We start from the raw sequence: 14,767 nt of genomic DNA, 5'->3' as shown, positions 1-14,767 counted from the left end.
TCTAACCTGTTTCGGAGTCTTCACTGTCAGAAGAGCTGGACTCGCTGGTGCTCTCCGACTCCGAGGACGAGAAGCCCTTCATCTTAGAGGAGCCAGCAATCACATCAACTTTCTCGGCTGTAATAAAGCAACAGGGACACAGTCAGGCGGGGCCCCGACCTAGGGGGCTACTGCTGGCCACAGGAATAGCCCAACTGCCCGCAAGAAGGGCCAGTGGGCTGCTTCTACGAGGCCCTGACCAGTCCTACCGCATGCCAGCCAAAAGCTTGGCTTAATACTAGAATTTCAAAGCCCCTCCAATCTCTCAATACCCTATGCTGGGTTCACCAGACAGTTAAGAGACAAGGCAGGAAGTAATTCCCTGACATGAGGGACCGCTGAGCTCAGGCTCCCTCAGCTACTTTTCAGACAGTGGGTGCAGGGGACCCCAAGACATGACGGCAGGGACAAAGCAAGACGTGAAAGAGCCCCGGGAGTCTCCCAGCACCTCGGTGAGTAGACCGAGGGCACAGTGTCACTGTGCAGCACCCTAGGGAGGAGCCCGAGCGCCCCAGGAGTCAACGTGGACTGGGACAAAAGCTGCATACAACACTCTGATGTGGATATTAAGTCCCGCTGGTCTCCAGACAAAAGCCGTGAGTTAAGATGAGACACTTTTAACAGGCAAGTGCTGCCTGGCAGACTGTTGTGGAGGGGCCCGTGTCGAAGCAGAGAAGCAAAGCAGGCAGTGCGGACCTAACATCTTTCCTCCTGGCCACTGCACCTGGCCCTCACCCTCTGTTCTAAAGAGGTGGCAGCAGGGCGGGGGTGGCTGGCTTTTGGGGAAGACCCAGCGCTAAGGGCAACAGAAGCTGCTGCTCAGAGCAAGGCTGAGGACACTGAGGTGCAGGCAGGCCTTAGATGGGTACCGGCCAGGAGGTGGAGAATGGCACCACCAGCCCAGGGTCAAGTGTGATGTCACAGCCCTCCAGAGGTTTCTGTGTCGGGGACACAGCTTTTGTAACTGGAAAAACAGCTTACAGAGGGAGAGGGCCATGTCTGGAAGGCAAAGTTAATGGAGTATGCCCACTCGCCCAGCCTCCTCCCTGTCGGCCAGGGCTGGCCAGGACTCAGAGCACACCCTGCCCCAGGGGCCCAAGGGCACCTTGAGGTTTCCTTTTCTTCCGCAAACAGGAGGTTACGTAGCGCTCCAGTTCTCGAAGGGTGGACGGCTTCAGAGTCTCAAAGTCGATCTCAATCTCATCGGGGTTGGAGTTCTTGAGGGAGGGCTCCCGCGACTGGATGATGTGCACCACGCGGCCCAGTTTCTCACCAGGGAGCTTGTTGATGTCTAGGCTGAGCTGCCGCTTCTCCTCATACGACATGGGCTTGCACTTGTCCTCCTCCTCCGACTCGTACGCAGGAGGGGGCTTGTTCTTCATGGGCGCAGGCTCCTTCTTGCTACGAAGGGATGATGCAGACACCACTGTCAACGTGAGGCACCCATTCCTCCATCGGGGGCTTAGGGGAGGGCTTCCACACCCCCACCCAGATGGCCTTCACAGGAAACAGGGGAGGCTGGCAACGCCTTCCTGGGAGCACCCAACGGACACAGACCACAAGCCATGCCCTGTCCTCACCTTCTGCTCCATGCTGCCTATCTTCCTTCCCTTCCCAAACACACTGGGTGCCAAGACCCACCCCAGGAGAAAGGGCGGCGAGGCAGCCTCCCTACCCACCGTGGCCAGCAGGGGTCCCCACCCAGGGCAGCTCAGGGAGGCAGACCTCGCATTGCTGTTGCTGCTGTTATTTTTCTTGGTCTTTTTAGGAGGAAGTTCCTTGGCTTTGCTCTTCTTATTCTCCTCCACTTCTTCTTTCTTTTTGTGCTTTTCTTTTTTCTTTTCTTTTTTGTCTTTCTCCTTTTTCTTTGGTTTGTTCTGCTGGGGCTGGGAGAGGGCTGCAAGCTGCTCGTGCACGGCTTTGAGCTGTGGAGCAGACAGGCAAGGTACACGCGCCCATCATCCTGGTCTCTGGGTGGACCCCCGGGCACCAGGGTGCAGAGGAGGAGGGAAGCACAGGGAAGGGGGCTGGCCCTCAGCCTTGTGACCTGCCGCCTCACCAGATTTTTGAAGTGCCCACACCCACCCAGGCCGTGGACTCCGAGGATGGCCAGTGTCCTCTTGGCTAGAGAAGCTGCCCAAGCTGGCAGATACCAAGCTCCACAGCCATCTAGGAGGAGGGTCCCTGGGAGGCTGGGTACTAAGGTCCTGATGGCTGGCTTGTAGGGCCTCAGGAGAGATGGACATCCTGGCTGAGGCTCCTCCTTTCAGATGCTGGAAGGATCTAGAAGCCTCGCCTCTGCCCGCAAAACAGCCATGTCTTCCTACCTCCACACCCACGGTGTACATATATGCAGTTGACTCTTGAACAATGTGGGTCTGAACTGTGCAAGTCCACTTATATGTGGATTTTTTTTCCCGATCGATACGGTACTATGAGTATGTTTTCCAGTTCTTATGATTTTCTTGATGTTTCCTTACTTTGCCGTAAGAATACACTACATAATATGTGTCACCCATAAAATAGGAATTAATCGACTCTTTACGTTACAGGTAGCTTCTGGTCAACAGTAGGCTGTTAACAGGTGTTCTGGGGAGCCAGAAGTTACACACCGATTTCCCACTGCACGGGAGGCCAGCACCCTTAAACCCCTCATCCCGCTGGAACTCGCCAGGTCATGGAGAACCCTGGGGAGACTGCCCGGCCCATGCATTCTGGGTGACTGGGAATGGGGCTGCCCACATCCTCACCTGCTCCTGGAGCTCGGCCAGCCGCTGGGCTCGTTCCTCTTCAGAGTCATCGGTGGAGCTGTCACTGTCGGAGGAGCTATCGCTGCTGCTGTCGCTGGACGAGGGTGGGGCTGCCACTTTGGTTGGGGGTGGCACCGCTGGGGAGGACACGGCCACCACAGGCTCCTCAGGCTCGTCTGGCATCTTGGCAAAGCGCATCTCGAACACATCCTGGTTGGGGGGGGGGGGGGGCGGGGGGAGGGGGGAGCCGTGCCTGTGAGGGCTGCTGGGGGCCCAGGCATGGGTGGTGGGGGGCTGCCTGGGATGTGGCTCAGCATCACCAAGCCTCCTTGGCTGCCGGGCTTGACTCAACAGGAAGTAAGCAGGAGGGCCAAAGGGGGCTAGGCTGATGGTGACCCCCCCACACCCCACCACTAAGACAAGGGGCTGGGTGAGGACCCTCGTCAGCTCTTCCAACACTTCTCACAAATTTCACTTTGAAATGTCCTTCTGACATGGCTTGGCACCCATTCTCCAGGAGACACAGGCCAGGTAAGTACATGTGACCCATGTCACAGGAGGCAGCTGGCCCACTGAGGACGTCTGTGTGGAGATCCTAGATAGATGGCAGGCCGAGGGCAAGACCCGCAAACAGTGCCTTGAGGTTCTCATTAGGTCAGTGCTTGCTCAGCACATCCCGAGGGCGCCTCCTGCATGCCAGGGCCGGGCACTAAGATACAATGATGAACAGAACAGGAACCTCTGCCTGCCTCCGGTTCACGCTCCCTCAGGGAGCAGGTGGGGTCTTCAGTTTGAGAGAGCATTCCAGGCAGAGGAAACAAACAGCACATGCAAAGGCCTGGCCCTGGAGTAAGTGTGCCTCGTGCATAGACCGAGGCCGGCAAGGCAGCTGCGCCTCTGCTGCAGCAGGCACGTGTCCACCCCCACCCCCTCCTCAGACCACCTCTGGGGCACCTGGGTAGAGCCATGCCACTGGCTGAGGGGTCTCCAGGGCATGGCCAGCAAGGTGGGAAAGGTATAACAGAAGTGGATGTGGGGGCGCTGGAGACAGGCTACAGGAGGGAGTAAATCTTGTGAGGTGCCAGAGACCCAACCACATGCCCAGGGCTGTTAAGCACAGGATCCCACCACCCTAGGATTCCGAGACCTTCCAACTGTAAGTCTCAGGGATCCGATGGAACTCCCCATGGGGTCACAGAGCTTGGGGGCAGCAGCTTCGTCTGGGCACCTAGGCCCAACAGCCCTGCCTCACCAGCCAGCCGGCAGGTCCCTTCCTACCCCAAGGGCTCCATGATCGTAAGCCCAGTGATGACTCAGGACAAAGAACAGCAGTGAAAAGAACAAAGTTAGCTTCCCAGAAGGACTGCAGGACCTGCTTTAAAAGCCTAGAAAATGTCAATGTAGCATCTCACGCAAGAGAATGGGCCTTCCCAAGTGTGAACTGATGCTTCGGAGCAGCATGAGCCATGAGGCCTGGGAGGGCCGTGGGGTCAAGCTCCAAGGCTGCTGTGTCAAACAAACTAGGGTACACCTGACACAGCTGGCCCTAGAAGCCTCTCCTGATATCTCTGGAAGCACAGCTTCAGGTTTTCTGTCCCCAAGGCAGCTGGGAAAGGGGACGACCCCTGGGCAGCAGGGCTGGTGTCCTCCCCAACTGCAGTGTTGTCCCCTCCCCTCCAGACCACCCAGTTCAGGCTCCTCCAAGGCAGTTCCTGCTCCCAGCAAAGTGACAACCTGGATTCTACTGTATAAGTGGTTTTGCTACTATAAATTATAGCCATTTATACAGAAATTTCTAACTTCTAATTTATACAGAAATACATTCTGGAGCAGGTCGGGTGGCAGTGGAGAAGACACCCAGGAGGCATGAGCAAGAGACTGTCACCACCCTGGCTAAAGGAGACAGGGGCTCACACCAGGGCAGAGGCCCCCAGTGTGGCAGCAAGCAAGACCCTTATTGCCCACAGTGCCCCGGGTCCCCAACAGACCCACAGGAGCGTCCAGAAAAAGCCAGGCCTGCTGCCAAGGAGGAGGGGGCAGGTTAGAGAAGTGTGCCTGAGGTGTCAGGACCCCACAGAGGGAGGAGGGTGGCAGCCATGGCCGAGTACCTGGTGCTGCCGGGAGGTGAGCTTTACCAGGTGGGAGCTTCCTCATGCCACTTATGGGTGTGCCCAGCATCTCCTGCCAGCTACCAGACAGCTCTACCCTTGCCACTAGGACATCCCTGCTCCTCCCCAACAGGCTGTGGCTGTGGTGGAAATGGAAGCCAGGACTCGCCCTGAGGCCTCTCCTAGGGTACTCCCTGGCCCTGCTCTCCCAAGGCTCCAAGACCAAAGAGCAAAGAGCACAAGCCAGGAGGCCAGGCAGGCTGGCTGGCTGGGCAGTCACCGCGGGGCCTACAATCTGGGGCTGCTGGCTTCCCTGTCGCGAGCAGCTACAAGACCTGTCATCCTCCCATCTGCCCCGGTTCCAGTAGGGGGCACCCTGCGAAACGCACTTGGGCTTGAGTGCCAGCGAACCTAGAGCTACCGCAGAAAAACCTTCCCGCGTGGCTGAGACAGACTTGCACCCGTATGGTAAAGAGAAACGATGTGCTCCCTGCCTTCAAGGAGTGAACAGTTATGAAGTACTATTAAGTGTTAAGGTGGAAACAGCAAAGGACTGGTGAAGAGTCCCTGGGAAATCTGAAACCTAAGGATGAGGGCAGGGTGTGTGTGTGGGGGGGGGGAGGCGGACATGATACCAAAAGCTGCAGAGACCTAGTAAGGATGTCTCAAAGGAGAGAAAGTTGTGACTCACGAATCCAGGTGCTCATCCTGCTGGCCAGGTGGAAAATGGGGGAGAGGGTGTGGGGCCAGGCTAGAGGACGCCAAAACCGAAAGAGACGCACCTAGGTCAAAGGTCTTGTGAGGGAGGACACTGAGGCGATGAGCAGAGAATACCAACAACCAGCACTCTCTAGGGGAGCAGGGGCTCGGGGCTTCCACACTAGGGCTGGCAGTGTCTAGAGGTGGACCCAGCTCCTCTGCCCAGCATGCCATAACCTCCACCCACACTGCAATTCTCAGCATCAATCAGCAAAGCACACTGGTTTCAGAGCAGGCGTCTCCTCTTGCTAGAATGTTCACTGGGTCACCTACTCTGGGCTGCGTCAGATTCGAGGGGGAAGCACACCCTCCACCCCTCTAGTGAAACAGCTGCCTGAGTGCCAAACGGTCAAGCACGGCCAAGCCCGGATACAGCTGTGGGGCTTGGCCATATCTGGGCACAGCGAGGCTCAGAGGAGGGGGGTTGTGGTGGGGAGCAGAATGCAGGCAGTGGCAGGCCACTAAGTGCCGGGTGCTAGAGATGCAGCTGTGAGTGCACACACTCAGAAACACACATTTACATACACCCGGAAAGCTTCCTGCCTCTGGGATCTAATGCAGGATATCCCAATGCAATTTTCATTTTTCTTTGCTATAAAAATAACTGCACATCACCTTGAATTTGCGCTTTTTCTTGCACTAAAACTCTGGTAGTCTACAAGGGCGCCAAACTCCCTAAATGACTCCTCGCTTCACAACAGAGCAGGCAGTCTAAATGGCAGTACCGCCAGCAGCTCTGGGCCTACCAGATGGACTCACGGGCCTCAGCCCAAGCCACCTGTGGACTGAGGAAACCCTGAGCCCAGACACTCCTGGCTGTCTTTGTGACCATGGCTGCCAGGTGGTAGGATGTGTGTTTTCTAAAGGCCTAGAATTTAGAGACTGGAAGAGGAAAACAAAGTGGATTCTTTTCCATGTGATTTTCCAGGTAAATCCCGGTTCTTGGGAACAGTCTAATTAAGAGGAGGCAAGTCTAATACCTGTTCAAGAGGCAAACAAAGGTTGGGGATTTGTTGCTTCTCCTTCCCTCTGGACAATCTAGTCATCCAACCATGCTGATCCAGGAAAGCTTACAAGGAAGAGGAAAAAGACTGAAATGCCACAGAGCAACCAACTTCCAGACAAGAAACCCTTCACATCGACTCTGCATCTGAAGCAGATACCTCTCCACCTGCCTCGTGGCAATGGAGAAGGAACATCACTTCCTGTAACACAGCAACCCACCCTGAAGTGGGCCAAGCGGGCTAGGGCAGAGGCCGCCCCGTGCTAAATGGCCCACCCTAGGCACTGCCCCTGCCTGAAATGGACCCTCCTTCAGGTCAAGGACCTCATCTAGTCCAGCCTGGTATCTGGAACAAAAATGTTCAGAAAGAGGCTGCTGTGAGGAAAATAGCCCAGTGGTCTCACTATGGCTAAACCCCATGTTTGGGTCATGTTCATGCCACTGCCAGAAGGATAAAAATGAAACACATAAAACCAGGGGAACCTGGGTGGCTCAGTCAGTTAAGTGTCCAACTTCAGTTCAGGTCATGACCTCACAGTTTGTGGGCTCGAGACCCGCATCGGGCTCTCTGCTGTCAGCACAGAGCCTGCTTCGGATCCTGACCCCCCCCTCTCTCTGCCCTTCTGCCACTCATGCTCTTTCTCTCAGAATTAAATAAATGTTTAAAAAAAAAAAAAAAAAAAAACACACACAAAGCCAAGACATAAAACAGGCACAGAAATTAGGGAAAGCTAGAATATACTGGAGAATTCTTTCTCTTTCTGATTTATTTATTTATTTAAGTTTATTTATTTAAAGAGAAAGCGCATGCGCAGGAGAGGGGCAGGGAGAGAGGGAGAAAGAGAGAAAATCCCAAGCAGGCTCTGTGCTGTCGGTGCAGAGCCCGACGTGGGGCTCCAACTCATAAATTGTGAGATCATGACCTGAGCTGACATCAAGAGTTAAGATGCTTAACTGACTAAGCTACCCAGGCTCAGCCATTCTCCTTCTATTCTTTTTAAAGTAAAGTAGGTCTGAATAGCAATCTTGGTGCTGGCACAGAACTTGTTTTGGTTTAGCTGTTTGCATGAGGGCAAATAAAGGGTAGGCGTATCGATCTGGCAAAAAGCTATCTCCCTCCCCCAATCCTCACAGGACAGTGGAAAGAGGAAGTCTAAGACAAAGATCTGAGGGCAACACTGCCACCTGGTGGCCATGTATGAGAATTGCCATAAAATTATAAAGCCTGAACTCTTTTTAAGGATGGGAAATGCAGAAGTAAACAACGGAAAAGCAGCTTTGTGAAGAAAGCAGAAAGCACCCCCACCCCAAATCTCAGGGAAAATAAAACCAAATAACAAGCAACAGAAACTAAAATAACGTTCAAGGCTGAGGGTGCATTTCAATAATAGCAGCCAGGTTCACACTAGTAATAAGTTTTTATTCTATCCCAAGAGTTCCAGGACACATCCTTTGAACCAAAAGCAGTCCCTGACCCAGACAGAGGCCAAGGGAAGGAACGGGAGAGATGGAGCCTTGGCGCCAGTGTGAGGAGGTAAGAGCCACTATGATGGTAAGTCTGGGACAACGTGTGGAGCTAACGGAACCAGGAGATGGGCAAGCGATGGGTCTCAGGCAGCCTCTGAGCTGAACGGACCCACAGGTTGCCAAAGGCATTTGCAAGTCCGCACTTGTGCCCTGTAAGCACTCCACAGACAGGTGGGAAAGACAGGTGTGAGGAAGCCTCCCACCTCGCCACCAGGTGGGAGTGGGGCATGAGATGTGCAAACCGGTCCTGGGCTTGACCAGAGTGCCTGCCTGTTGTAACAGCAGGTGATCCACTCCAGGGCCTGCTCTGACACTGAGAGCAGAAGCAACCCAGGGCTTTGGGGATAAGGGATTAGATATTTTTATGTGTGTAGGCTTAAGAATTTTTTAAAAAGCAGATTATAAAAGTACTAAATATAGACTTTATTCTCCAGAAATTTTTTTGAAGATTTTTTTTTTTTAAGTAATCTCTACACCCAATGTGGGGCTCCAACTCACAACCCTGAGATCAAGAGTCACATGCTCTAGTGACTGAGCCAGCCACGTGCCCCAGTTCTCCATAATTTTTAACCCCTGATCTTTCCACCCAAAGATAACCACTGCTGAAATCTGGGTACGTTTTTCCTTTTTTAAATAAAGCAAAGTGAAGTCAGTTCACACATTATGCTGTAACCTGCCCCCCTTCCTTCCACTCACATGTGCACTTTACAGGGTGCACACCCAGACCAACTTGAAGGGGCCACAAACCTCAATGGCACCCATTAGGAAGTTGTGGCCTCACGGAACACCTAGAAGGCAAAAGATTTCAAGGCTCTGGTGAAGAAACGTCCACAGCTGAGCAGTTACTTCAGGTCACAACTGTGTCCAAGTGTCTACCTAACAAGAGTGTCTGCCACCAACCGGAGACAGGTCTGTTTTGGAGAACAGATTGGGCCACATACAGCACATACACTCTTCTGGCCAAGGGCAACCGAATGCAGGTATGGGGCAGGAGGTTTTCAGTGGGATACACCAAAACAAAACCCCAAATGCCCAAAACCAAAACCAACTGTCCTGCTTTATAATAAAATAACCTCAATTTTATATTGATGCACACGCTATCCTGACTCAAGTTCATCTTCAAAGCAACATGGCATTATACCAAAGCAAATGACAGAAATAAAATCTATGAAGGGCCATACAGGCCTGGCCCACCCAGGACCCCAGCCTGCTCTACTGCAGGATGTTGTACCTGGAGCTTCCCCAGGGCCTCACCTGGAGCTTGCGGGCCATGGCCACCACCTCGTGGTCAGGAGGGTTGTATTTATAGCAGTTGGAGAACATCAATCGGACATCAGCACCAAATTCCTGAGCGTCGCGGTACTCACGGGCCTCCAGTTTAGACTGCAAAGACAAGACAGGGCCTCCTTAGTTATGCCCAAACCTGCTCCAATGGGGACGTGACAGCCAGGAGGGCTGCCTGTAGGAGCAGGTCAGTTTTGCAGCGGAGCAGAGAAGAGATCATCACCTTAGTTCTCTGTCAGGTGGACAAAAAGACACTCAAAAGCAAGTCTCAGGGCTGGGAAATGCCCTGCTAGCACGCCAAACCCACCCATCCTGGTCACTGTGACTAAGGACCAAGTGGACACAGAATAAATGGGGACAGAGCTTCAGCCAGACTGTAAGAGAAGGGCTGGGACCAGTTCTGACCTGACATACACCTGTCTTGGTGATATGGGACAAGACACGGGTCAAAAGGAACATAAGTACTGTCCCCTCTTCTGTCTGTCCCATGTTGGGGGCAGGCTTACTCTACTCTCAGACAGAGAGAAATGCAAAATGGCTTAAAATAAATAAACATAACCAAAAAGGCCTCAAAATACGACAGTGAAGATGCCAGCACTTGTGTGTCTCCTCCTGAGAGGAGACATCAAGACCCACTCTATGACACCGGGCCTGGCAAAGTCATCAACTCTCAACCCCTCCTGGAACATTAACTGTGTGCAAAGTGCCCATGGGCACCAGGGCCCAAGGCCCCAGAGGGCTTGTCCCCAGACCAGAGGGCACAGCATTGCTGCTGTCTGGGAAGAAAATTCCCAAGCACGTGGTCCTGGAGGCCATCCCCTACAATTCCCAGCAGGGGGCGCTGGGCTGCTTTGAGCTGGTGAGAAGAGACAGCTGCTAGGGCACAGTTCAGAAGCACCCAGGGCCTGGACCCTCCTCTTGGACCAGCCTAGGAGGTTCTGACCTTCTCTGTCCCGGGGAGCCCTGCCCTCAGCTCGGGGGGGGGGGGGCCAGAGGGGGGCATCTGCTCACCTTGATTGTGCTCATGTCCATGGGGTGCTTGATGATGTCACAGTAGTCGTGCAGGCCCAATGCCTCTACGTCCACAGGCTTGTAGAACGGCCAGGCGTAGGCTGCGTGCTTCTTGGCAAACATCTCCTTGAGGATGCCACTGCAGCACTTGAGCTGCTCTGAGACCTTGCTGCTCTTATCCGACACTGGGTGCTGCTGAGAGTCGGGCACGTCCTTCTTGGGGGGCTTCACAGGCCGGCTGCTCTCCCGCCGGGGGCCCAGCTTGGCAGTCTTAGGCTCCGGGGGTAGTGATGGTGGTTCATGAATGGGGTCAATGGTGGTGGGGGTGGTGGTGTCCGCTTTCCTCTTAACTCCCTTCTTTGTCTGCCGAGAGCACAGGGGTGACAAGCACGGTCAAAGGTGACGGCCAGCACAGCTGTCCCTCCCTCCGCTCACTCCTGCAGCTGGGTCCTTTCTGGGGTTCCAACATTCACGGGGAATGGGGCTCAAAGGTAACTCCATAGGTGAAGGACCGAGCCAAGAAAAGACCTGTCCCATCACTCTCTCTGCAGCTGGGACAGGACCTGCCAGTGGCAGGAGAAAGCACACACGCAAGAGCACAATCTGCTCACTGGAGGCCACAGAAACCTCCTGAAGCAGCTTCCCACTTAATGCCAGGGAAGCCGCTCAGAGCCAAGCCTGGACACATTGGCCCCCCCAGGGCAGGCACGTCTCAGAGACTATAAGGGTGCCATCTGCAAACATGCACAGTCTAAATTAGAACTAGGGATGGGGCTGGGGGGTTGGCAAGCCCTGGGGGGGTGGGCTCAACTATGGGACCTGTGGGACAGCAGGGCAGCAGCTTCTAGGCCGTGACTTAAACACTGCACAGTGCCCCCAAAACACCCACAAAGTGCCCCAGGAGCCAGGACAAGCTCTGCATGAAGCGCCGGCAGTGACAGTGACTTGTCTCCTGCAAGCCTCACTGCTATGGAAGGGAAGACAAAAAAGAGGGGGTGCTGAGGTGGTAGGAGCCCACCAGTGGCCAGGTTGGGCCACACGCACACACACAGAACGCTCACCTTCACAGGCTGTGGGGTGGCCGCGATGATGGGTGGGTGGCTCTGCACAGGCTGGGGGTTTGGCGCAGGTGGGGGTGGTGGCTGAGGGGGCACCGGCGGGGCTGTCTGCAGTGGCTGGGGAGGCACCACTGTCATGACGGGGGTCTGAACGATGAGGTCTGGGGTGACCGCAGGGAAGGGGTGAGGTGTAGCCTGCACAGGCGGAGGGTTCTGCTGAGGGGTCTGGGTCTGCGGAGGAGTCGATGCTTGAGTTGTGTTTGGTACCGTAGAGACGCCAGGTTTTGCCGTCCCTACCAATCATAAAAGGGACAGGTGGTTAGATGCCGAACCTGACACACGCTGGCTGACCTCATGGAGACACTGTCACATGTGGTGAGCACACATCTGTGCGGGCAGAGCACATAACGTCACCGTAACTATTCGCCTAAGAGACAGAACAACCCGTACACCCCAGACCTTGGCCAAATTGGTCCACCTGCCCCAGGGATCTCTGAGAGCAGCGGCACACTGCATGCCACACCTCCTGAAGCGTCCTGGCTTCAAGTCCCAAATCAGGCACAAAGACGCCTTCATGGGCATGGAGGCCGGGGCCAAAGGAGCAGGAAACACACGCTGAGAGTTAGCACCAGGCCTGTAGATGGGGAGCGGAAAAATGTTCCTTGGCACTTTCGGACAGAGCTGTCCTCATTCCCAGAAGCGCTGCCTTCTGAGTAAGCAATTCTGGCAGGGGGCCGCCATCAGCAGCCCTGGCCAAGGTTTCTGGAAACTGGCAAACTTCCACCTCCCTGAGCCACAGGAGGAGGCTGGACGGCTGCTGCCCTTTGTGACCAACTCAGACTGCCTCCCTGCAGCTGCGCGGGTGAGCCCAGACACAACACCCTGCATCTGTCCCATGTGCAGACCAAACTCCTGGTCCCAGAGAGTAAGGGCAGGCCTCCCGGACGGTAAGGATACTGGCCACCCCGTGGCAGGACCCACGTCTACGGGATGACCCTCAGGACCACCTGTCCTTGGCTACCCCTCATCCCAGCAGGGGATTAGGCCAGCGCCCTTTGCTCCCGTGAAGCCACCACTTCTGAGCAGGGCGGGAAGTCAGTCGAAAGCCCTCTCTTTAGAGAAGCAAACACCCCACAGCATGGGCCACCTCAGCACAGAGCTAAGGATGGCAAGATGCAGAAGGCAGCTGTTAGAGCTTTTCCTAGACAGAAACATTTCACTGTTTCTCCTCTCTCCCCAGCAGCTGGCCTTTGGAATCCTGTGTCAGGCTGAGAGACGGGGGCAGGAAGCAGGGTGGCCGCTGAGATAGACAAGGAAGGGAGAGCTTCACTTTGACTTCAGAAGCATCAAAAGGCAGGCCTGGCTCTGACATAAGCATCTTAAGATAATTCAAACAACCAACTTCAAGGTTCAAGGATACGATTGTTAGTTAAAACCGCCACTGGTCAGGTGAATTCCTTTTCTCTAAAATGGAGTAAATAATTCAAATAACAAAAATGCTTTGAAAAAGTCACTTTTTAACCAAGGTCCATAAGAAAAAAAAAGAAAAAAAAGAAAAGAAAAGAAAAGAAAAGAAAAAAAAGCAGGGTCCAATTATTTCTACTTTGTGGGAGGTCACACACTCATGCGACCCTCTGAAAGGGGCACTTTCACCACTAAGCCTGACCCTACTACCACTCCCAGTTAGTCCCTCACTGAACCTGGAGAAGGAGACAAGATTGGGGAGAAGGAAAGCCAATGTCCTTGTTATTTCAATGTGAGGCAAACGGTGCTGGGGCACTAGAGGTACCCTACCTGCTTCTTTCCTCCCACGTCCTCTTCCTTTTGCCTGGACTATCATGATCTCAGTTTCTTCAGTGGGCAGTTCATTGATTTTCTGCAAGAAGAGCTTCTCCAGAGCTTCTGCCATTAAGACTATGTCATCTCCAGGCTGGAAAAGGAGACACGGGGGTGAGGGTCAGAAAGCCCTCACCACCTCTCTAGATAGAGCAAGAGCTGCCCACCCTGTGCCACCCACCCCCTGCCCCAAAGCATGAAGTATCATAGTCAGGGTCCTTCCCGATCTGAATCCTAAAGGGCCACAACAGTTATGCCACCAGATATCACAGAGGTTCACGTGCCTGAATCAGCACCCGTCCACCTGCACCTCCCTCTCTAGTCTTTTAAGCTCTGGCCTCAGAAACCATCCTAGTGCCTTAAGTATCTAACAAGCCCTGCCAATCACTGACAGAATCCCTCCTCTGACACAATTCCACTCCACTACAAATACTTGAATTACACAGGATTTCTTGCCACAGATACATTAGCAGGGCTCTGACAATGCTCCCCAGTGTTCCCTCAAGGCAGCTCACTGGGGATCGGGTCATGCCTATCTCGAACTACATTATGGGTCCCCACTCTGTTGCCTCATCTACGACATGCTGTTCCCACTCAGCTCTAAACTGAGAAGCTCATCTGTGGACATTTCACTGAAACCTAGTGATGAGAGCTGAGACTTTTAAAAAAACACAGTAAACTTCAAGAAACTCACCTACCCATCTCTTCTGGGCAATTTTACCCACTACACCAGCAGAGGTCAAAAGCTGAGTTCTGTATAGTGTCTCCCTCCAGAGCCGTTCTATATGAAAGGGTTGGTTTTAATCACATCTGTGGTCTGAACTGTAAACAAATGATCTGGCTTCATGGCACAGCCGAGCCGAAAGGTTTGGCTAACGGGGTTAAGAAGTGACCTTCAGGTCTACAAGTGAGATCAGGGGACATTCAATTCTACGGCCACAAGTTGTCAATGGTCATGTCCACATTTCAGATGCGGCGGCCCCCATCACACCCTCTCTCACATTGAGGTTTCTGTTTGAACACACCTTTGCACAACTACATGTTAGTAGGCTCCTTCCTGACAATTGACATCACCCAAATGGACTTTTTAATGAGTTGTCACTGTCCTTCTCACACCTTCTCTACTACACATGCCCAAGAACCAAAATCCCAAGGGCACAAGAAGCACATGCTTCAAGCTAACAAGGACGGCTTGGAAGTCAAGCAAGGCCAGCACCCTCCTCCCCAAAAAAGAAACACCCAGTCACAGGCAAAGCCATGGGTCCCATTATTTCTGCCTCCAAATGATCTCCTCCCATCAGGCTCTAAATCCCACTGGCTACCAAGCACCCCTACCCACAGGCTCCAGATATGCCCGCCTCCTTCTCCTCTCCTCCCCTCCCCTCAGGGCAG

General features: G+C 53.9%; 1 protein-coding gene across 7 annotated transcripts in view; it reads right to left on the bottom strand.

Annotated features, from left to right (window-relative positions):
- The window catches only part of BRD4 (bromodomain containing 4), an 86,434-nt gene that overhangs the window by 17,022 nt on the left and 54,645 nt on the right, over positions 1-14,767 (bottom strand). For 5 of the 7 annotated variants that reach the window (XM_027050217.2, XM_027050222.2, XM_053219715.1 and 2 more), the window contains exons 4-11: positions 13,334-13,469; positions 11,543-11,832; positions 10,482-10,844; positions 9,441-9,569; positions 2,790-2,999; positions 1,765-1,964; positions 1,145-1,440; positions 7-117 (exon numbers count right to left, since the gene is read on the bottom strand). In XM_027050217.2, coding sequence (XP_026906018.1) covers positions 7-117; positions 1,145-1,440; positions 1,765-1,964; positions 2,790-2,999; positions 9,441-9,569; positions 10,482-10,844; positions 11,543-11,832; positions 13,334-13,469 — 1,735 coding nt within the window. Of the gene's footprint in view, position 1; positions 118-1,144; positions 1,441-1,764; positions 1,965-2,789; positions 3,000-9,440; positions 9,570-10,481; positions 10,845-11,542; positions 11,833-13,333; positions 13,470-14,069; positions 14,157-14,767 lie in introns of those variants that run through there. The other 2 variants (XM_027050224.2, XM_053219716.1) reach the window with 2 other exon arrangements.

Source organism: Acinonyx jubatus, chromosome A2 (genome assembly GCF_027475565.1).
Source record: "Acinonyx jubatus isolate Ajub_Pintada_27869175 chromosome A2, VMU_Ajub_asm_v1.0, whole genome shotgun sequence".
Lineage (NCBI taxonomy): Eukaryota > Metazoa > Chordata > Mammalia > Carnivora > Felidae > Acinonyx > Acinonyx jubatus.
Note: the sequence above shows the minus strand (reverse complement) of the source record. Positions and strands in the feature narration are given on the sequence as shown.